This window comes from Bos grunniens, chromosome 17 (genome assembly GCF_055505025.1).
Source record: "Bos grunniens cultivar Pamir isolate PY7600 chromosome 17, Bosgru_T2T1.0, whole genome shotgun sequence".
Classification (NCBI taxonomy): Eukaryota; Metazoa; Chordata; class Mammalia; order Artiodactyla; family Bovidae; genus Bos; species Bos grunniens.
Window position 1 is genome coordinate 34720018 of NC_141181.1, and position 22609 is coordinate 34742626.

The 22609-nt window shown below is 42.4% G+C and overlaps 1 protein-coding gene across 15 annotated transcripts in view; it reads right to left on the reverse strand.

The window, feature by feature from the left end:
• AFG2A (AAA ATPase AFG2A) overlaps nucleotides 1-22609 on the reverse strand; it is a 382680-nt gene that overhangs the window by 38328 nt on the left and 321743 nt on the right. For 13 of the 15 annotated variants that reach the window (XM_086346832.1, XM_086346831.1, XM_086346837.1 and 10 more), the window contains one exon: nucleotides 19669-20616. The exons of the other annotated variants lie outside the window; for them this stretch is intronic. In XM_086346832.1, the coding sequence (XP_086202958.1) occupies nucleotides 20440-20616 (177 nt within the window). In that variant the 3' untranslated portion in view covers nucleotides 19669-20439. Of the gene's footprint in view, nucleotides 1-19668; nucleotides 20617-22609 lie in introns of those variants that run through there. 15 annotated transcript variants of the gene reach the window in all.

Genomic DNA, 22609 nt, shown 5'->3' on the forward strand with positions numbered 1-22609 from the left:
GGAGCCCAGAAAAATAAAGTCTGACACTGTTTCCACTGTTTCCCCATCTATTTCCCATGAAGTGATGGGACCAGATGCCATGATCTTCGTTTTCTGAATGTTGAGCTTTAAGCCAACTTTTTCACTCTCTTCTTTTACTTTCATCAAGAGGCTTTTTAGTTCCTCTTCACTTTCTGCCATAAGGGTGGTGTCATCTGCACATCTGAGGTTATTGATATTTCTCCCGGCAATCTTGATTCCAGCTTGTGTTTCTTCCAGTCCAGCGTTTCTCATGATGCACTCTGCATATAAGTTGAATAAACAGGGTGACAATATACAGCCTTGACGTACCCCTTTTCCTATTTGGAACCAGTCTGTTGTTCCATGTTCAGTTCTAACTGTTGCTTCCTGACCTGCATACACATTTCTCAAGAGGCAGATTAGGTGGTCTGATATTCCCATCTCTTTCAGAATTTTCCACAGTTTATTGTGATCCACACAGTCAAAGGCTTTGGCATAGTCAATAAAGCAGAATCCACCAACTCTCCTCTGTGGTCCCCTTCTCCTCCTGCCTTCAATCTTTCCCAGCACCAGTGTCTTTTCTGATGAGTCAGCTGTTTGCATCAGGTGGCCAAAGTACTGGAACTTCAGCTTCAGTATCAGTCTTTCCAATGAATATTCCGGGTTGATTTCCTTTAAGACTGACTGGTTTGTTCTCCTTGTAGTCCACCTTCCAAAGTAGCTATACCATTTGCATTCCCACCATCAGTGAATGGGAGTTCCTGTTGCTGCACATCTCCGGCAGCATTTGGTGTTGTGTGTGAGTCTTCTTAATGGGAATCAGCAGTGTTGAGTCTGGTCACCTGAGTGCACTGACCAAATCCAGTTTCTTGACTTAAATGCCACAGAGGACAAGATAGGGGTCCTGTTTCCTCAAGAGGCCTTTCTTGTCACTTGGCCTTATTCTACAACATTTTCAGTTTGTCTCTCTCCAGACTCACCACCTAGATTGGGCCAGGGTAGCAAATGGCCCTTCTCATGGGCACCAGCAGAACAGTCTCTGCATAATGAGGCTTTAAGAATAAATCCAACTCAACTTCTAGATGTTACCTACTTTAGGACGACGACATAAACATTTAAACGTAATAGACAGCTCTGTGGAGCCTGATGGAACAGTTCTGCTAAGTTACTGTGACTTCCTTGGACCTAGAAGGTGGCCAGGATGCTCTAGGACAGGGATTCCCAATGCCTGTCCTGGAGGCCCCCAGCGCCAAGAAGCAAACAAGTACAGGCCATCTGGGAAATTGTGGGTTAAACACAGTTAAACCACAGTTAAACGACATTTAATTTTTCTGTTCCTATGGGTTCATTGGTCATTTTTTAAACACAGGACCTTTCCTAGGCTTATTTTAACTTTGACCAACAAGGTTAATTGACTGTCCAAAAGAAAGATATGTTTTGACACTTCTCCCTTAATGTCCAGACACCCCTTTTCTTGAAAAGTGTTTCTCAGAAGAAATGTTCCAAGGTACCGTTGTTGTTTAAATGCTAAGTCGTGTCCAACTCTTCGCCACTCCATGGACTGTAGCCTGCCAGGCTCCTGTGTCCCTGGGGATTCTCCAGACAAGAATCCTGGAATGGGTTGCCATTTCCTCCTCCATGGGATCTTCCCAACCCAGGGATCGAACTGAGTCTCCTGCATTGGCAGGTGGATTCTTTACCATTGAGCCACTTGGGATACCCGTCCCAAGGCACTCTGGAAAACATAATTCTTGAACAGTTTTCCAAAGTCCGTCATGCCATTCAGAGTCTCATCCATGGAGAGACGAGGTAAAGTGGGGCTTCAGGAATGGTTTTGGCAGAAGGGGGATAGAGCCAGAGAGGGGAGGAAACAACTAGGTACTGAGGGAACAGATCAGAAAGAAAGGAAGCCTCACGGGAGGGGGAAAGGCCCTTGCTCCCAGGAATCAAGGTCCCACAGGGGGCATGCAGCCCGGGAGCTTGGAGCAGTGAACCCACAGGGAGCGCCGCCCCTGGAGCTGGCAACATCGTCATCCAGCAGAATGGACAGGAAGAGCGCTGAGGTCGACATCTGAGAAGAGTCATAAGTGTTCATTTCTAGCACAAAGTGCAGAAAAAGATTTTATCTTTTATTGATTAACAAACCGAATAATCTCTCATTGACTGGGGGTGGGTGCGGGGAACGCGGCCACCCGCCACGGTCACTCCCACGGTGAGGACAGTTCCCAATAGGAGCTGAGTGACTTGAGAAACCAAACATAGGGCTGCCTTTCATTAGGAAGCAGAGCTCATCCAGAAGCATGTTTCGATTTCTATAAATACACAAAGAAAAGCAGGTTTTCCACAATAAGCAACCCCAGCATTGGGCCCTGTCAATCAAAACAGAACCTAAAGATGAAAAAGCAAAGAGAAACAAAAAGAACCCCTGGAAACCCACAGGGACATTTCTCTGTGTGCAATAGGAGCCGGGCAACTCTTGACCTTTTTCAAAATCCAATTAGTGTAATTGTGTAAAATATTTATAAGCCAGTAGATATACTACAGAAGTGTGTGCCACACAAATTTATTTCTGTCACCCTTTTCATAATGAGGAGGAGGTAATCCTGGTACAACTGGCAATCTACTCTTTCTAATTTTGAAACCACTAAAGAGCAATTAAAAACACCCCCGGGGTTCCCTGATGGCTCAGTGGTAAGAATCCACCTGCCAATGCAGCAGACACCCAAGACACAGGTTCAGTCCCTGGGTGCGGAAGATCCCCTGGATTAGAAACGGGCAACTCACTCTGGTATTCTTGCCTGGAGAATAGCTACAGTTACAGAGTAGCCTGGCGGGCCCCAGTTCAGGGGTCCCAAAGAGTTAAATGTGACTTAGGGACTAAATAACAACAACAAAAATGTCCCCAAAGTCAGGACAGGACTTCACATCCTTACAGATCAACAATTTAGGAACTTTACTAATTTCAGGGGAGAAAGAATGGTCTCCAGGTTTAGCAGGTCAGCTTTCAGATGAGTTAATTTTGTTGATTTGCTTGCTTTCCAGCAGGAGTCATAAAAGTCTTGAGTGGGCGAGACAGGAAAACTGCAGCCACAAGATACCACTGCAGTGCTCTGGCTTCCAGTCACTCCGGCCTGCGCTCAGCCTGTCCCTGGTGTGGACAGCTGCCCTCTCTCCCAGCAGGGCTGCTTCCTGACCGTCCTCTCATCGAGTCCCGCCGAGACGTTGGCAGAAGCACGTCTGCAGAGTCGGACACAACTGTATGAGCACACACAAGTAGGGGCGGGATGCGCAAGCCCAGCACACACGTGCCCCAAACCTCAGAGGAGAGAATTCAGCTGTGTCCTTCTGTCTTCCTGCGGACTCTGCAGCTCTGGAGCTCAGTGCCACGTCCAGACAAGTCCACCCACCTCCCCCTCCAGCTAGTGGCCTCCTCTGCTTCCTTATAGTGTCACCTGGCAAGGCTGGGCGCAGAGGACTTGGCAGCTGAGCACTGGGTGGCTGTTCTCTCTACACCCTCCTGAAAGTGCTGCCCCCTGCCCTGGCCCCCTCCTCCCGCACTCTCTGATGGAAGGAAAAATGACCCTGGAGGAGAATGCAATCCTGCACTGGGGGTGGAAAAAAAGCATCTTTTACTTAGCACAGTGCAGAGCTGCTACATTTGCTTTTATGGGCAAACACTAATATGCCCTGGTAGCTCAGCTGGGAAAGAATCTGCCTGCAATGCAGGAGACCCAAGTTCCATTCCTGGGTCAGGAAGATCCTCTGGAGAAGGAATAGGCTACCCAGTCCAGTATTCTTGGGCTTCCCTGGTGGCTCAGATGGTAAAGAATCTGCCTACAGTGCAGGAGACTTGGGTTCAATCCCTGGGTTGGGAAGATCCCCAGGAGGAGACCATGGCAACCCACTTCAGAACTCTTACCTGGAGAACCCCCATGGACAGAGGAGCCTGGCAAGCTACAGTCCATGGGGTCCTTAAGAGTCGGACTCAACTGAGCTATTAAGCACAGGACAACAACTGTTTATCGAGTATTTAGAGAGTGCGAGATTCAACATTGGGCTTTGAAAGAACTCAAACAAATTCAAGATATGTCTCTTGCCGCTTAAATTATCAATACACTAGCCAGACAAAACAAATGCACAAGGAAATAATATATTTCCTTGATTCATCGATGCCATTTATACAAAGACATACTACCACACAATATCTTTTTAGGGAAACAACACAAGTGTATGCATTGATTACATGATGGAATCTGACGTCAGAATAGGAACACGTGAAGAGAGGGAGCAGCTTGGGAGCAGAGAAGATGTGGGTGGCAGGGTGCTGTGACACTCTGGTGTCCCCTTCACACTTCACTTCATTTTCATGACAATCCCTACAATGCTGATATTGTTATTCCAAGTTTTGCAAATGAGGCGATTGAGACTCATACTTTAAGCAACTTTCCCCAAGATCAGGCAGCTGGTGAGTTAGGGAACTGGTGTTAGAACCCAAGCAGGAGAAGCCATAAAGAGTGGTGGCTTGAGACAGCTTAGAATCCTCCTTGTCTTACTTGCAAGCCTCGTGGCTTTAGCTAAATTCCATAAAGTCTTTGTGCTTCAGTTTCCATATCTGTAAAATGGGAACTAATAGTAGCACCTACCTTATGGGGTTGGTTTTGACTGCTTTTTTTTCCAGCTTTGAGGTATAATTGGCAAATGAAATTGTAAGATATTTAAAGTCTACAGTGTGATGATTTGATATATGTATGTGTACATTGTGAAATGATTTCCCCCATGCATCACCTCATATTTGCCTTTTTTTTAGTGTGAACATTAAGTTCTACTCTCTTAGCAAATTTCAACTGTACAATACAGTGTTATCAACTAGAGTCACAAAATTAAAGTTAGTGCCCTTTTACTAACCTCTTTCCTCCACTCCCCAGACTCTAGCAACCTCTTTTCTACTCTCTGTATCTATTTAAAAAGAAAAAAAAAAGATTGGCACTAATGGTAAAGAACCTGCCTTTACCAATGCAGGAGACTTAAGAGATATGGGTTCAATCCCTGGGTTGGGAAGATCCCCTGGAGGAGGAAATGACAACCCATTCCGGTATTCTTGCTTGGAGAATCCTATGGACAGAGGAGCCTGACAGGCTATAGTCCATGGGGTCACAAAGAGTCCGACATGGCTGGAGTGACTTAGTACACACACAGTATCTGTTTTTTTAAAAAAAGATTCCACATATAAATGATACCATGTAGTATTTATCTTTCTCTGACTTCTTTTACTTAGCATTGTACCCTCGCTGTCTATCCAAGATGTCACAAATGACAGGATATCCTTCTTTTTTAAACTAAGTTATATATATATATAAAAGCATGGAGTTGCTTTTAAGCTTAAAAATTATGTTGTACTTAAAGCTCTTACAAGTGCCTGGTATACACATTGAAAATGCACAATAAATGTAAAGCTATTACTGTTTTATTATTCTGAAAGTCAAGTGAGAAAATGTTTTATCCATATCAGATAATTAACAGGTAAATTAGGCGATGATGGAGACCAGCATCAAAGTTTCAGATTTTAGCAGAAGTCTTAGTCTGCTCAAAATAAACCACATGATATTATACATCAACTATACCTCAATTAAAAATAAAAAAGGTACAGAAAAAAAGTAAACCATGTGATAAGTCCTTGCCAGTCTTCCTAATGCCCTCATCACCAAGAAGACAGAGGAAGCAACAAGGGAACTTCTATTCTTGACTTAAATCTGACGAAAAAGAACTTAATGGCTATTGTGTAATTTCCAGGAACCTCGAGCAAAAATGACTGCGTCATTCCTGGTCAAACAGAGGAAAGGGACCATCAGGCTGAGCTGACGTGAGTCCTGGACTTCGGAAAACAGGCTTTGGAAAGTTCAGGAAAAAATGATAAGTATGCCCCTGTTGGCCAGGAATATGATTCACAAGAAAGGGAAACTCTGTGAGGAAAAAAAGAAATAAGTGTCAGATTGAACACATAAATAATCCTTGTGAAAAAGAACAGGTGATGCCTGTTCAGAAAAACGTCTCTGAATTGTTCAAATTTCCACAGGATGTGTTTAAAGGGCAGAAGGACGTGCACGTAGGGAGGCTATGCCCTGTGCTTAGAACCAGAGCTGGGAGGGAGGTGGGAAGGAAAGGCCCCTGAGCTTTGAGGGGGTCTGGGTTACACACGCACGTGCGCGCGCGCGCGCGCACACACACACACACACACACACACACACGTTACTTCATTTTTATCCTTTACCACCTTAAAAGGTAGGTGTGAGTTTTGTGTTTGAGGGTGTGATAATGTGATATAATAAGAAATACATATTTGGTCTTCATCCCCGGTTCCTGGCACAGGGCTCCTAAAACCCTCGTACTTTCCTCCTGGGGCGAGCAGAGTGTCTTTGTGCTCTTCTCAATATATATATATATATTCTCAATATATATATATATGTTAGTCACTCAGTCGTGTCTGACTTTGCGACCCCATGGACTGGAGCCTGCCAGACTCCTCAGTCCATGGAATTTTCCAGGCAAGAATACTGCAGTGGGCTGCCATTTCCTTCTCCAGGGGATCATCCCCTTTCAACCTGGCCTGATTTTATGCTAATGAGGTGACTCTGGGTGGGCCCCTGGATAGCTTGGGGATGGAAGATAAATACCACTAGCTAAAGGTTCAAACCTAGTCCAAAATCCAAGGCGAGTTCTAGGCAGACGCTCCCGTGAGCATCCAGCTGGACAGGTGTGGTAGCAACGCCATGGAAGGGGTTCGGTTCAAGGATGAGAAGGCCAGTCATGGAGGGACTGGTGTAACAACAGGGGAAGATTTACTTGGCAGTAATGCTCATGTGTTTTATACTTCAGTTAAGTCATCTGATTCTGTTTACGGACAGTATCTGTAAGCTTGCTATTTTAAACATGGCCACGTTAATTCACTGACATTATTAAATATATGTTTCTTGGACAGCAGGTAGAGAGAGAACACAGTGCTGAATGTTTCAAAAAAGGACAACAGGTGCTGTCTGCCTTTAAGAGTCACTTTATTCCTAAAAGGAATAAAGCATAATAGGAACTTCCTCACTGGTCCAATGGTTAAGAGTCCAGGCTCCCAAAGCAGGGGACCTGGGTTCGATCCCTAGTCAGGGAACTAGATCCCACATGCCTCAACTAAGAATTGGAATGCCAAAACTAAGACCCAATGCAGCCAAATAAATAAAATATTTGTTAAACACCCAGTAAATTAAATATATTAAAAACCACAAGAACACAGTACCAAAATGAATGGCCCAGATGCCACAGCAAGGCATGGAGAGGGGGCAGTACTGAAGGTTGGCAGAGCCATGGAGGGACAGTTTTATGAAGCGGTGGTCTTTGGCTGAGAGCTGAAAAGAAGGACGGTGGGGTCCTAGTGGGTGAGGCCGCAAACCATGTCAGGACACGAAGGGGCAGAAACGTGGAACAGTGAGGGGAAGGGAAAAGATGAGGCTGCTTGCAGCAGAGCTGGTCAGATTGAACCCTGGACAAAGAAACGTTTGGATCATTAAGAGGTGGTCAGGTGAATTCAGCCCAAAGAGCAGGACTTTCTTGGAAGGCAGGGTACCCGCTGGAGGGACGGGTCAGATAGGATGTTTAGAGAAAAAGCAGAGCCCAGGAGACTAGTGTGTAAACCAAGCATGAGAGGACAAAACCTGGGCTTACCTGGGAGCAGTGGGAACAGCCAGGAAGAAAGGAATGGGTCTGAGACACACAAGCTTTGTTCTTTTTATTTTAAAGCCAAGCAAAAACATCCATAACTCGACCATGTTTTAGAGTAATAACTGCTATTGCAACCTTGGTACGTATTTCTCAAAACGTTTCACACATTTACACACTTTCGTGACTTGAAGCCTAGCTGTGCTAGTTGTGTAATCTGGGCAAGTTACTTGACCTGTCTCTTAGATCTCCCGTTTTCAACCGTCCCTGGTTGACAACTGACTGGCCGAGAATGTATCAGACAACCTGTATAAGTGCACTTAACACACGGCTGGTAGCTAGCTATCACTATAAAACTGTCTCTTGTTCTTTTTACATGCGTGCACAGCATGGCTATACCGTAATTTATTCAATCATTCTCTTATTGATACACCTTTGGGCTATTTCTAGGATTTTTTCATGCTTTTGCTAGTACAATGTTGCCATAAACAGCCTTGGACATCTCTAAAAAACTCATGTTGTAAATGGATTCCAGGAAGAGAGAAGCTGATGTGTTTTAACTGTTGATAGATGTTGCCTGACAGAAGGGACACCTGGGATGGCACAGCTGCTTTAAGAAGAATGAGTTAAAGTTGGATTAAAGTTTTGTCATATTTGTGATCAATTAAAAAGACTCAGACAAAATGAAAACAGTAATTTGAAAAGATACGTGCATCCCAGTGTTCACTGCAGCATTATTTATAATAGCCAAGACATGGAAGCAACATAAGCACTCAGCAACAGATGAATGGATAAAGAAGATGTGGATACAGAAGATTTGAAAAGATACATGCATTCCAGTGTTCACTGCAGCATTATTTATAATAGCCAAGACATGGAAGCAACATAAGCACTCAGCAACAGATGAATGGATAAAGAAGATGTGGATACAGAAGATTTGAAAAGATACATGCATCCCAGTGTTCACTGCAGCATTATTTATAATAGCCGACATGGGAGCAACATAAGTGCCCAGCAACAGATGAATGGATAAAGAAGATGGATAAAGAAATGGATATGACTTAGCCATAAAAAAGAATAAAATAATGCCATTTGCAGCTACATGGATGACCTAGAGAACATTATATTTAGTGGGCGAAATCAGAGAAAGATAAATACTCGTTACTTATGTGCGGAATCTGAAAGGTAAAGCAAAGGAATACATGACAAAACAGAAACAGGTTCACAGACATAGAGAACAAACTGGTGGTTATCAGTGGGGAGGGGCTTCCCAGGCTGTGCTACCAGTAAAGAACCCGCCTGCCAACACAGGGGACATAAACAGATGTGGGCTCAATCCCTGGGTTCCAGTCAGAAAGATCCCCTGGAGGAGGGCATGGCAAGCCACATGGTATTCTTGCCTGGAGAATCCCCATGGACAGAGGAGCCTGGCAGGCTACAGTCCATGCAGTTGCAAAGAGTTGGACATGACAAGTGACTTAGCTCACATACATGCAAGTATTAATAGAAATAATGTGCCTGCTAAATCCTAAGTTTGTAAATAACATGTAAATGTATTATGTAAATACTTACCATCTATGAACCCATCTCCCAAACGAAAGCAGGACCAGAAAATAACTCATATCTACTCATACATTTCCCAGCTGGCATCACGTCTCTCCTCCCCACCATCTTGAATCCTGAGCCCGTTAACTCCTTTTCTTTCTGTGTAGTTGCATTGTCTTCCTCAACTGCTCATGGATTTAAAACCATGCTTTAACCTATATAAAGGGTGTCATGTGGCCTTTGGGGACCCTCTTTTTCATTCAGTATCCTGTTGCTAAGATCCATCCATTGTGTGGAATGTTCCTGTACTTCATTTGTTAAGCTTTGCTATCTTACAATGAAAGGTCCTGATGTCATGACTGTTCTTGAGAAACATGCTTACGATCTTGCTCTTCCTTACCCCATTGTTCCTACTATTTTAGCTTAAAGGCCTGATGGACACCGTGTATTTCAGGAAGGAGGAGTCTCTCTGGCTCATGTGCCATGAGGACTTTGGGGTTCACAGCTGCATGGATCTTATGGCCTCACTCTTCATCACATCTGTGTCCATTGTGACTCTCAGAAACATATCCACAACAGCCAGGAGGCCCTACTTCTCAAAATGAAGCATTTCCCTTCGGTCACTAACCAAGAGGACAGAACAGTGACTCATGGTGTTCGGGTTTCAAAGGGTGAGTAAAGGGAAATGTTAATATGACTCAGAATATACCCAATGGCTTTTGAGTAAATAACCCCAAAATAGCCTTTTCCCCTTCAGGCTCCTGAGTGAGAGAGCAGTGCAGCGATCCCTTCCTCAGGGAAGCAGTGTGGTTGGGTGGGAACAGGCTGGCTCAGGCAGACGGAAGAACCAGTGACTGTAAACCACCCGCTTGACCCTCTTACTTTATGACCTTGAGCAAGTCCTTGAATTCAATGGCACTTGGAGATACCTTCTAACTCTGAGCTCAGAGATCAGGCGGCCTGCCTTCTTCATTCATACAAAACTCAACCCATTTGCAGTTCTTAAAATGTCTGAGTAGGGTTTACAGAACCAGCCCAGCTTTGCTTCATGATTACAGTAAAATTTGGGGAAACAAGGTTCGAGGCCATAGAGCGCCTGCGTTTGGCCGTGCCGTCCAGGCCTCACTCAGCCCAACGCTGTCCAGCCAGGGCCACACAGAGGCGGCCGCGGGAAATTCTGGGGCTGGTGAAGGGCGGCTCAGGCCCCACCTTCTTTCACTCTTCTGGCTTCTCTGGGAACCACAGGTTATTATTTGTGCTCTTTGATGCTTGTCTGAAGGCTGCGTACAGGACATTTTCAAAGGGGGAAAACAAGAGAGCAGGAGATGGAAAGGGAGGGAAGAAAGGAGAAAGAAAGTCTAACCAGGGCAAACATGAAAATAAAATGACCTTTGTGCCATAAATTAGGGGGTTGGCAGAGTGGCTTATTAATGCAGCTGAGGTATTTGAAATGTAGAATTTGCTGGGTTGGCAGATTAATCCCATTTATGCTGCAGAAAGTATTCCATGACATTAAAGGATTTATTTGTTTGCTAATCTGCTTCAGACTCCAGAGGCCTTGTTATAAAATAAGCAGGTGGAAGAGAAGGAAAGGGTCAGAAAGAGGGGTTGGGAGGAGACAGGGTTTTCATCCCCATTTCTGCTGTGAATTTTATGAACCCAGTGCCTAATGAGGGCTTTGAAAACACTATACGACCCAGTCCATAAATATAGCCTGGTTTACTTATATCACAGACAAAGTAGAGGGTTTTTGTTTGTAGAGTTAACGTTATCATTTTTTGTAAATATTCAAGCAAGAAGATACTACTTCGGCTATTTCAAACACAGATGTTGAAGCATTTGTTTGAGAAAGAAGCAAACGAAAAGTGTTATTTCGGTGTCTAACAAGCTTTAATCCTCATCATTAGATTTATTGGGAGCCACCATAAAATTTGAAGCAGTCTCCTTCCTTCTGATTTTTTAAACCCCTTCCCCCCAAAAGCAAATAAACATTTGCTTTTCTGTTGCCTTTTTCCTCATGGATGGACACAGGGCAATAGCCAAACATCCTCTTAATCTCTTTTTCAAAGACTCGAACCTCCTTTCGGGTAAAGCAGTCACTTTGTTTTGTTCCCCAGCACCTTGACAATGCCGAGAAAACATAATCCTTCACCTAGAATAGAATCTCAGATTTGCTGTTCCATTACCCGGTAGCCTAAGCATTTGTATTAAAAGACAGTTAAGCCTTTTTCAGTGAGGCATTTCCTTCCTTACCTTCCTCACAGAAAGTTCTGCTTTATTTTTAGTCATATCCTGGCTCCTGGTATTGTATTTGTGCACATAATCCCTTCACAATAATGCTTAGCGCTCTGGTGGCACCTTTCCTCCGAGGAACTCAAAGGCCTTTACAAACATTAATTGGTTCTCACAGCACCCCCATGAGATGCGTGAATGTTCCATTGCAACTGGTATATTATTATCCACATTCTGTGATTTTGCCAGAATTCTTTTGCCTTCTTCCCCAGTGCGCTTTCTAATGGAATGTACCTGGAGTCCACCGGGGCTGGCCAGTTGGGACCATAGTAAAGAGTGAAACTTGTTGAAAGAAAACATGAAAGAAAGATGTGAACTGTGGTATAAGTTGCTTGGCAGTGTCCACCTCCACTGACCCTCCAGGGAAGGGGAGTGGGGGAAGACGTGTGGACCTTATCTTCTCTGAAGCCAGAGGAGAAGCCCTACCCAGGGTAGCAAGCCTGACCCTGGACAACTTCTGCCCAGAGCGTTGAACAAAGTCCTGTGGTTCCAAGCCGTGACTCCTGTAATTCAGGTCTGATATGCCCTGTGATGGTGAACTCTAACCTGCCTAAGAGGCGAACAGTACAGATTATCCCAGAAGCTACTGGAAAAATCCTTACTGTTCTTTGGGTTGGCACAAGCTGGCTCTGTGCTAAAACTTCACTGTAATGTTTCATTTTTTTGGGTATATCAACTTTTTGTGAGAAAGCCTATCAAAAATCTCAAGATTTTCCAAAAGCATGGGCCATTGTGAAATGTTTAAAAATGAGTGTTAATATTTACATATCGACTTGAATGATTCTACCTCCTCCTAGTTTTTACTAGATATTTTATTACTAAAATGGGAGCAACATGGAGGGATAATGTGGTGAACGGTTACAGGTGAAAACAGGAGACAAAGGACCAGATTTCTCTCTTGACAGAAGCTCAGAAAGCTCAGTAGCAGCAGCTGAAACGGTGCACTATTGTCCTTTGACTCTCAGCCAATAGGCTCTTTTGCATTCATTCAATCACGCTCATCAAATTTTCTGAAGAATTTCTACTGAGATGTTGTTCTACAGAGGAGAGCAAGCACAAAAGGCCACATTTGTGTGTGTGTAACTATGCAAATTAAACGGGCTTCCCTGGTGGCTCAGCAATAATGATTCAATTCAGGAGCCGCAGTAGATACGGGTTCTGTCCCTGAGTCAGGAAGATCCTGACGTGGCAGGCATGCTCCCCACTCCAGTACTCTTGCCTGGAGAATCCCATAGACAGAGGAGCCTGCTGGGCTACAGTCTGTGGGGTCGCAGAGTCCCACACGACTGAGCAACTGAGTGAGCACACAGGCAAATGAAAAAGGAAGCTATTATTTTTTTAATTTGGCACAGAAGACAAAAATTTTTTTCTTCACTTACAATGGAGATTGGGGAGAATCCAACAGTGAGCAAAACAGACAAGAATCCCCACATGCGTGAAGCATTTGGAGACAACAGAGACAATGTACAAATAAACAAGTAAAATAAAGAAGCAGCTTATGACAGCCACTTGCAGCTAAACAAACATATTTAATCCAGAATCTGTGCTAAATGAACCTATATCATACCCTGAGCTCAATCCAGTGTTACATTAAACCTCCTTGGTCTAATATCCTTAGACTCTATATGCCCACAAAACATTCTCCCAGTGCCAGCATCTCTGCGGGAAGGAAGGCTGTATTTGCAAATGTTGGACTCAACTGCTGTGGGAAGGAAATGCCACAGTTGGGGTTAAAAAAAAAAAACACAACAACTATTATCAGGTAATGTTCTGGAAAGAGGCAGGGCAGACACAGGGTTCCCACAGGAAACAGCACAGCAAGTCCCATCTTCTATTCTAGCCTCGCAGTCTTCCTCTAGCGCCTCCTACTGGCGCTGCTGCTGCTGCTGCTGCTGCTGCTAAGTCGCTTCAGTCGTGTCTGACTCTGTGCGACCCCATAGACAGCAGCCCACCAGGCTTCCCCGTCCCTGGGATTCTCCAGGCAAGAACACTGGAGTGGGTCGCCATTTCCTTCTCCAATGCATGAAAGTGAAAAGTGAAAGTCAAGTTGCTCAGTCGTGTCTGACTCTTTGCGACCCCATAGACTGCAGCCTACCAGCATCAGGTGGCAAAGAAGTATTGTGGTTTGCCAAGGAACAGTCTCAGCACTACAAAGCCAAATTTAGAAGGTTGGATTTGGGGTTGGATGAAAATTACTTAATGGACACAATGAATTAAAACTTCTTTGGAAAAAAACCACATCAAGTATGTAACATAGTGTAACCATCTTCATTTATTCCTCTATTGACCTAGCTTTCTTAAAGGTCACTCAAGAACCGCTGCTCAGTTGTGCCCAACTCTTTTGCGACCCCATGGACTGTAGCCCGCCAGCCTCCTCTGCCAAGAACACTGGAGTGGGTTGCCATGCCCCTCTCCAGGGGATCTTCCTGACCCAGGGATGGAATCTGGGTCTCCTGCTTTGCAGGCACATTCTTTACTGTCTGAACAACCAAGGAAGCCCCAAATGATCTTTCAACAGGGTAGAAGAAAGAGACCATATGCCACAGAGGAAGACGCGTACACACTCTAGGAGATCTGATATCCATCATGAAACTAAGATGTTTTCATTGTTTTTTTATTATTACTTAAAAAAAAAATCACAGCCTAGTGTTAGCCTATACACTGGGGGAAGTCGAGGTACGGGCACTGTCTAAACTAGGGAGAAGAGATGGGAAAGAGTGGTGGTGACCTGGGGGAGCTCATTAGAAGCCAGCAGCAGGGGCCCAGGGGTGGGAAGTGATTCACAGAGGGGACAATGCGGGTGGGGTGGGGGGGGACTGAGTGGACAGTGAGGAGCTGGTGTTAAGCTTCTGCCACTATGTACTTAACAAATATTGAACTATGTGAATAGGAGAGTCCCAGAGAGTGTTTGAAGAGGCAGAATCAGTAGAATTGGTTATCGGAGGATGAAGACATAATTTGAGTATAAAAGAAAATGTGACCTTATTTTTTTGTTAACAGTCAGTGAAGTCTGAGGCCATACTAGTTAGTTACATAATAATCTCTCAGTGAATTATCTTGGGGTTTTTACTCTATTTCCAAGTATGCCTTCATTGGCTAGCACTCAAGCAATAAAGATGAACAACTGATCTAGTTTCTGATATTTAATTATGTTACTGGCCATTGGTTTAGGATTACTATTTTTAGCATGTTAATGTTATCTTTACTTAAAAAAAAAGAGGCATGAATCCCATAAAACTGAGTAATTTTTTCTATTTTGACCTGTTAATATGCTAAAATTACTATTTTATTTTGAGTAATCATTTTTAAAAGGTACTTTTTTAAAGATTTTGATATGTAGCTAGTGAAGGGGGTTTGGCAGTATGTTATCACAGCAAGTATTGGGATTTCTTTTTCTTTATGCTCTGAATCAGTTTAGGTAGCATTACAATGATCAGATTGAAGATCTAAATGAATTTTTGACTATATAATCATCTGTGCTAAAAATTTTTTGTCATCAACCATAAATAGTATTTTCATTATTATTTTCCAGATATTCCATTATTTTGATTTTGACTTCTTTGATCAAATAATTATTTCTAAATGAATTTTGAACTTCTAAGTAGTTGCTTTTGTTGTTATTATTGTTTCTATACTTATTTTTAGTTTTATTACATGGTGGTTACAGAGCACATTTTCAAATTGGTCCAAATTGTGTTGTACCTGACAGATAGCAATTGAAATATTTAACACATGATTTCTCTGTTCTCTAATTTCATTACAGATGAGCTCCATTTTCCATTTCCTTAGGTTTTGTTGTGTGTTGTGTGACACGTTAAACACTTCCCAGGAATGTTTATTACTACGTTTCTTTAAAAAAAGTAATTTTATTTATTTATTTTTGGCTGTGCCGGGTCTTCGTTGCTGCGTGGGCTTTTCTCTAGCTGTGGTGAGCAGCAGCCACTCCCCAGTTGTGGTGTGCAGGCTTCGCACCGTGGTGGCTTCTCCTCTCGTGGAACATGTGCTCTAGAGCACAGGCTCAATACTGTGGTGCACCGCGGCATGTGGGATCTTCCCAGATCACAGAGTGAACCCATGTCTCCTGCACTGGCAGGCTGATTCTTTACCACTGAGCCATGAGGGAAGCCTGTGGCTAAGTCTTGAAAGAAGAATCTACATGTTTTGCAATGATTTTGTAGACTATTAAAAAACTTGTAACATCTCTTTTTGCTTAAATTTGCTAGTGAATTCTGTTCCCCAAAAGATACATGTTACGGGGGTATATCTGACATAGAAGTTAGATAAAGTCTATCGATGCACACAACTGGCATAATGAAAAAAGAAGGGAGGAAAGCAAAGCAATTTGGAGAACCAGAATTTCTACATGGAGCATATTTGGAAACTATTGTTAAATCAATGCATATATAATTTCAAAAAGTGCTCTGATGGGTGCTTATCTTTAAAGGAAGGACTCAGGAAAACATGGCAAAATGAACCAAGACTCTAACAACCTCACATTCAAGGACTGAAGACATTATACATACAGGCCAGGGACATTATTTTATTCTATCTTTTGAGCACCTTTTCTACAGCCTTCTCCTGCTTAAGACAAATGAAATAGATACTCAGGTTTGTTTTTCTATAAAATTCAATAATTATTTTTCCAAAATGGAAAGCTTATATATTATTTTTAAAATCTGTTTTATGCATTAGAAATAGCACAGACCTGAATACTTTTCAAGCTAGGTTAGGGCGGTCGGTATTAAACTTGTAAATAAATTTTCTTGCTTGCAAAGAACTTAAAAGCCATTCTTCTAAGTTTTGTTATTAAAAGGAAATATTAGTTTCACTGTACAAACTAAAGTCCCTTGGAATGTTGCAAAAAGTGTCAGTGTGAATATCCCCAAACCCTGGAAAGAATCTGAACCAGTGAAATATTTTTGACCAAATAGATGCCCCCAAACCAAGTTGTCCTTAGACAGGAAGCTGGGCATTTTCTTTCCTTGTTGAACTTAAATTTTCCATGAATTGTATTGTGTATTCAATCACAAATAATCCAAAATAATAGGCTCATACACCGTTTTAAATTCTGAGAAATCAAATCGTTACAGAGTTAAAACCAGGTAAACTCTCATCAGTGACACCTGACCTGCTCTTTTTTGCGACTCAGACCTTTACTGTTACTGCTGTAGAAAAGGCACAAACTTCAGGTAAAGGACTATCACTGCCTTTTCAATGGCAACCGTTAGCTACCTAAAGATATTAAAAAATAATAATAATTGGCTTGGAATCGACTACAGATGTACTGATATAAAAATCTCTTAAAATCCTTAAATTTTACCTCTTTGTATGATCACAGTGCCACGGACTGACTCTGAGATTTAATTTCTCCCACCCACTGCAAGACGTGTAGCACCTGAATACTAACTTTCACGGACAAATTTCTTCCAACTTCACAAGGAAAAAATATCGTTTTTATATTTCTTTAATTTTGGATCAGTTTGAGAAGATGGATGTTTACTAAACTGATTGTGGTCATCAGTACATGATATAAGTCCAGTCACTATGCTGTCTGCACACCTTAAACTTATACAGTGTTGTATGTCGTATCTCAATAAAACTAGAAATTAAAAAAAGCTAGTAGGAACCACATTCTTTCTACTTATTTCCTGGGTCCTAAAAACCTGATCCTTATTTACTTGTCTGCATTTTATTCCATCATGCCTGGTATTCCTGATTTTCCAGAAATGTGGCAGGTTGCATTGGAAGTCCATGGAGTGGGGTGAATTTATGATTATGATATTGGTTAGAATGCAGAACATGGCTATAGGTGCATTTTGCCCTTGCATCAAAACATGTCAATTTAAGGTCATCTTTTAAAAACTGTAAAATATTTAGGTATACAAAAATTACAGATTGTATTACAATCAATATTTGTATTCTCATCACTCAGTTTAACATATGAAGCATTTCAACTTTTCTGAGGAAATTCTTCTCCAATACTTAAGTGTTTGGTTTCCATCCATGTAGTGTTCTACTACACGTCCCCTTAAACAACATATTACCTTGCATGCCTTAAAACTTTATTAAGTATTCTTCTGAAACCTTCTTTTTGAGACTACTGTTTTACATATAGCTATTTTATTTTACGGCCACAGTTACTGCACTGTATGAGTATTTCATAGAAATCCCTTCTCTTACTGATGGATACTGTTTCCAGTTTCTTACTATTTACAAATAATGGTAATATGATTTTCGCATTCATTACCTTGTTGAATAACTTGCTCTGACTTATACACTTGGGAGAACGATTGGGATTATAGGGTTTTCAACATTACTAGTTACGCTACTTGCTTTTTGAAGTGGCTGTACTGATTTATACTCCACCAGGAGAGTGTGGAGGCTCCACACGCCCTTTGGGATTATAAACTCTGTAAGCAGGGTTTTGGGGTTTCCCTGGTGGCTCAGTGGTAAAGAACCCACCAGCCAATGCAGGAGACACAGGTTCAGTCCCTGGGTTGGGAAGATCCCCTGGAGAAGGAAATGGCAACCCACTCCAGTATTCTTATTCTTGCCTGGAAAATCCCATGGATAGAGGAGCCTGGCAGGCTGCAGTCTGGGGGCTTGCAGAGTTGGACACAATTTAATAGCTAAATTACAACAAGCAGGATTTTAGTTCTTTAATTCAAAGCACAGACCAAGTCAAGAGAAGCTCTTTGTGGTCTCCCTGGCTTGTGGGAGAATGTTAGTCTGTTCTTACACTCAAGGTATTGGTCTCTAAAGATCTGAACATTATGTATGAGGCTCAGTCACAATTTCAAATGTCATATGGGCTAACGGGTCTGAGTGGCCATAAATACGTAAACTCCGAGTAGCGTTTGCCTTCCTCTCACCCCCAGCACCCAGGCCCCATCTGAGAGTCTCAGTGTTGGTTCAAGCTTCCTGTTCTTGTTTGTAGTTTATAGGCAACAGGATTTCTTTAATTTTCCTGGTTAGGTCTTTGGGAATAAGTTTTTCTCTCATTTTCTTGTACCCTAGCACTTAAAGAAGTTCAGTTCAGTTCAGTCGCTCAGTCGTGTCTGACTCTTTGCGACCCCATGAATTGCAGAACGCCAAGCCTCCCTGTCCATCACCAACTCCCGGAATTCACCCAAACCCACGTCCATCGAGTCGGTGATGCCATCCAGCCATCTCATCCTCTGCTGTCCCCTTTTCCTCTGCCCCCAATCCCTCCCAGCATCAGTCTTTTCCAATGAGTCAACTCTTTGCATTATGGTCCCTTAATAACTAAAGGTATAGTGGGAAGCACAAAAGCAACTTTGAGGTTCTATTTATTTCAATGTGTAAGCCATAGTTTCTAATCAGCAGAGTCCAACAGATCTTTCTAAGTGATGGAAATGTTCTACAATCTAGTCTGTCCAATATGGCAGACACATGTCACATGTGGCCTTTGAACACTCGAAATGTAGCTAACAGGTTTGATGAACTAAACTTTAAAAATTGCTTTCTTTCTCTTTAAGAAACAATTATTTATTTGGCTGTGCTGGGTCTTAGTTGTGGCATGTGGGGTCTAATTCCTTCACCAGGGATGGAACCTGGGTCCCCTGCCTTGGGAGTGCAGAGTCTTAGCCATTGGACCACCAGGGAAGTCCTCTAAATTTTTATTATTAATTAATTTTAATTAAAATCTCAAATAGCCACATTCCACTATTTATTTGATAGCACATTTCTAAATAGCAGTAATATTCTTCATCCCTTGGGAGATTTTCTGTAATAGTAAACCAATGCAGTCTGAGAAAAAAAACTCTTGCAAAATCCACTTTTGAGAGTCAAAGGATGAAACAGTTGAGACACGACTTCAGAATATCCACAACCACAAAACTGTATAGTCTCGATATTTTCACAATCAGGTATCTCTCACCTTATGGTCTTTCTGGGAATTCTCAAAGACGTACAGTGACTAGGTTTAAATGCACAATCTTTCCCATCACCAGCTTCTGACCTGGAAGTCAGGCAATCAATTTCCAACAGCTTTTTCAAGGATATTTATGGAGTACTAGTGTCAAGAAATCTCAAGGACAAATAATTTGGAGCATAAACATAGATATTTAGAATGCAATGTAAGACAATATGATTAACAGTACAAGTTGGTTCTTCTTTCAACTGAAAAAGTTTACTGGTAACCTGGAAATGTGTACAAGTTAAACATGAACACCTCATATGGTTTATTTACAGCATTTTCATGAAAAAAACAAAACAAAACAAAACAAAAAACAACCAAGTAGTTCTCTAGACCTGGACTGAGCTTACATTTCCAAGTTTTTAATCTTTCAAAGGGCATTACGGGGTATGCGATAACTCTCAATTCTTTGTTTCATTGCCACGAGTACAGACCTAAGAAGGCTAATGCCAAAAATGTATGCATGAATTATAATGAGAATAAATATGTAATTGGAAACAAGGTCACATAAGCCTGGCTGGAGCATTTAGCCATTTCACGGGCTGGCCTTCAAAATTAAAGATTTGTGAATATTTTAAACCGTGATTTCAACTACATGCATTTTCTATGTTCATGTATAAAACTGATGCCCACAGTTTTGTTTTTTGGAAAAGCACTGAAATGGATTCTGAAGAAAGGAAAGCACCATGGGAGGAATAAACCAGGTCAGTAATGAAAATATAAAAGTTTGATTTTTAAAACTCAGCACACATTTCTAGATAAAACTAATTTTAACTCTTGTCCAGAGATTTTCATGGATATTTTCATTGTAACCATATGACTTAAAATGTCTGCAAGAATGGAAGCCCCTCAATCTGGTCAACATATTTCAGACATTTCGCTTATTAAAGGCTATTTTGACACTATTTTGAAACAACCTTTCTCTACGAAGGATTTTTAGCATAACGAATGTACACATTCTCTCAGAGTGTATGCAGCCCACTCTTCTCTTGATAATCTTCATAGAAACGTCTCAATGATTCAGGAAGTCTGGGTGTCACGGTGCTCAAGGCTTGAGTAAAGTGTCTTTTCATAACGCAGTTGGCTGTAATGTCTTCTTCCAGAGCCAGCAGGGCTGCCTCTCTACAGACAGCTATGATCTGACACAAAACAAACAAATAAAAACAAAAATAGGATAAAAAGGAATAATAAAAAAAAAAGTAGAGAACAATCATACTGTTTTTTAGGAATGTTCACATTTCAGATATTCATCTATGGTTAACTTCTACAACTATAAACTTATCCACATTGATCTCTGAGACTCATTCCACTTGAGTTTTCAAAAGGATAAGAAGTAATCACTTTAATTTCAAAACAATATATTAAGTACTGAGATCCAGGAGGCAAAAAGATGTTATGTTATGGCACTGGTGCTTAGGAACTTACAATGGTAAAGGTACAGGCACAGACCTCTTCCCAGGTGACTCAGTGGTAAAGAATCTGCCTGCAATGCAGGAGACGTGGGTTCGATGCCTGGTTTGGGAAGATGCCCTGGAGAAGGAAACAGCAACCCACTCCAGTATTCTTGCCTGGAAAATTCCATGGTCAGAGGAGCCTGGTGGGCTACAGTCCATGGGGTTGCAAAGACAGGACTGAACACATACACTTCAACTTCAACAAAGACCTCTAACACAGGAAGACAAAGGGTGAGTGTGCGTGTGGCGGGGGAGGTGGGAGGGGACCAGTGATAAGGGCAGGGCCGAGGAAGGAGACTGATGGAGAGCGAGGTCCCGCGCATCAGCACACCTTGTCATAGCACAGAATTTCCACATTCCTTTCCACCTTTGATCTATTACCGACATGTAAAAGCATTTCTTTATGTGCATCTCCTTAATGAGTTCTTAAATCTTAGGAATATCAGATAGTGTTGTCTCCGTTTACTTTGGAGAGCTGCATTAAAACAGAGAGGTGAATTCTGTTTACTCAGCGAGGAAAGCTGGGAGAATTGAAAAGAATCTGGGGTGGGGGGGTGGTGGAGGGGATGCTGGGGGAGGGAGGAGAAAGTGGGCGGTAGGAAAACGGAAGGGAGGAAGGTTCCAGTCTTGAATCCTGAAATGTGTTTTAAGCTCTCTGGACTTTAGACAGCGGAAGCAGGCTGATGCCAGTGTCATTCTAAAGACACATTACTGTGGTGAAAAGAGCTTGGTGGATGAAAAGAGATATTGTGATTTTCAGGGCAACAGGGAAAACAGTGATTGATATTGACTGCACCCTTATATCGGTAAATGAAAGGGCCAGCTGAAACACATTTGTCCAGCCATTCAGCATATTTTCTCTGTTTGTTCACTTACTGAAAAGAGCTCCTCTGCTTATGCTGGGCTAATGGCTGCCAAAGCAGTTTAGTAGCTTTTTAGGGGATTTAGCAGCATGTTTAGGGAGCTTTCAAAAAACATGCATAGATTTAGATGGCTTTGTCAAATTACCACAATGTAACTGTTAGTTCTGGGCTTCATTAATGAGCACTGAAGTTGACTATAGTGGTTATGCATGTTAATGCTTTTCCCAAAAGAATGGCTACCGACTTGTTGAAGGAAGAAACAAAACTTCTAGGGATTAGTGAAACAACCTCATCACACATTCTGGTGCAAAAAGGGCTATTTTGAAAATGGGATGTGATATTTAATAAGCACAGTGAAAGCATATAAAATGCCCACATGGTAAACTGGTTCCACTGTGTTCCAAAGGGACCTTGGGGACCTCTATGAGGAGGTGGTGGAACCGAGTGGGGAGAGCTTGGCGTCCTCCTAGCCCCGCCATCTGAGCAGCACTCTCTCTTGTGTGCAGGAATCTGAAGCAATGGCTGCAAGGCTGAACAGTTGGAAGCCAAATCCCTGGGAGAGGCAGAGAGGAAGGGATTAACCGTTCGCTGGTGCAATTCCAGCTCCCTCTCTCAGAACAGAAAATGCTTCCATTGTGTGGCTCCCTCCTCAGGCTAAGTAGAGTAGAAAGGTTACCACCCCATGGCCAACGCCTTGTCTTACACACTTTACCTGATACCTTGGAGAACACTGGACCCAGCATGAATGGCTACAAACATCTACTGAGTACCTACTATGTGTGCTAGACAATTACTAATGACTTTACGAATTAACT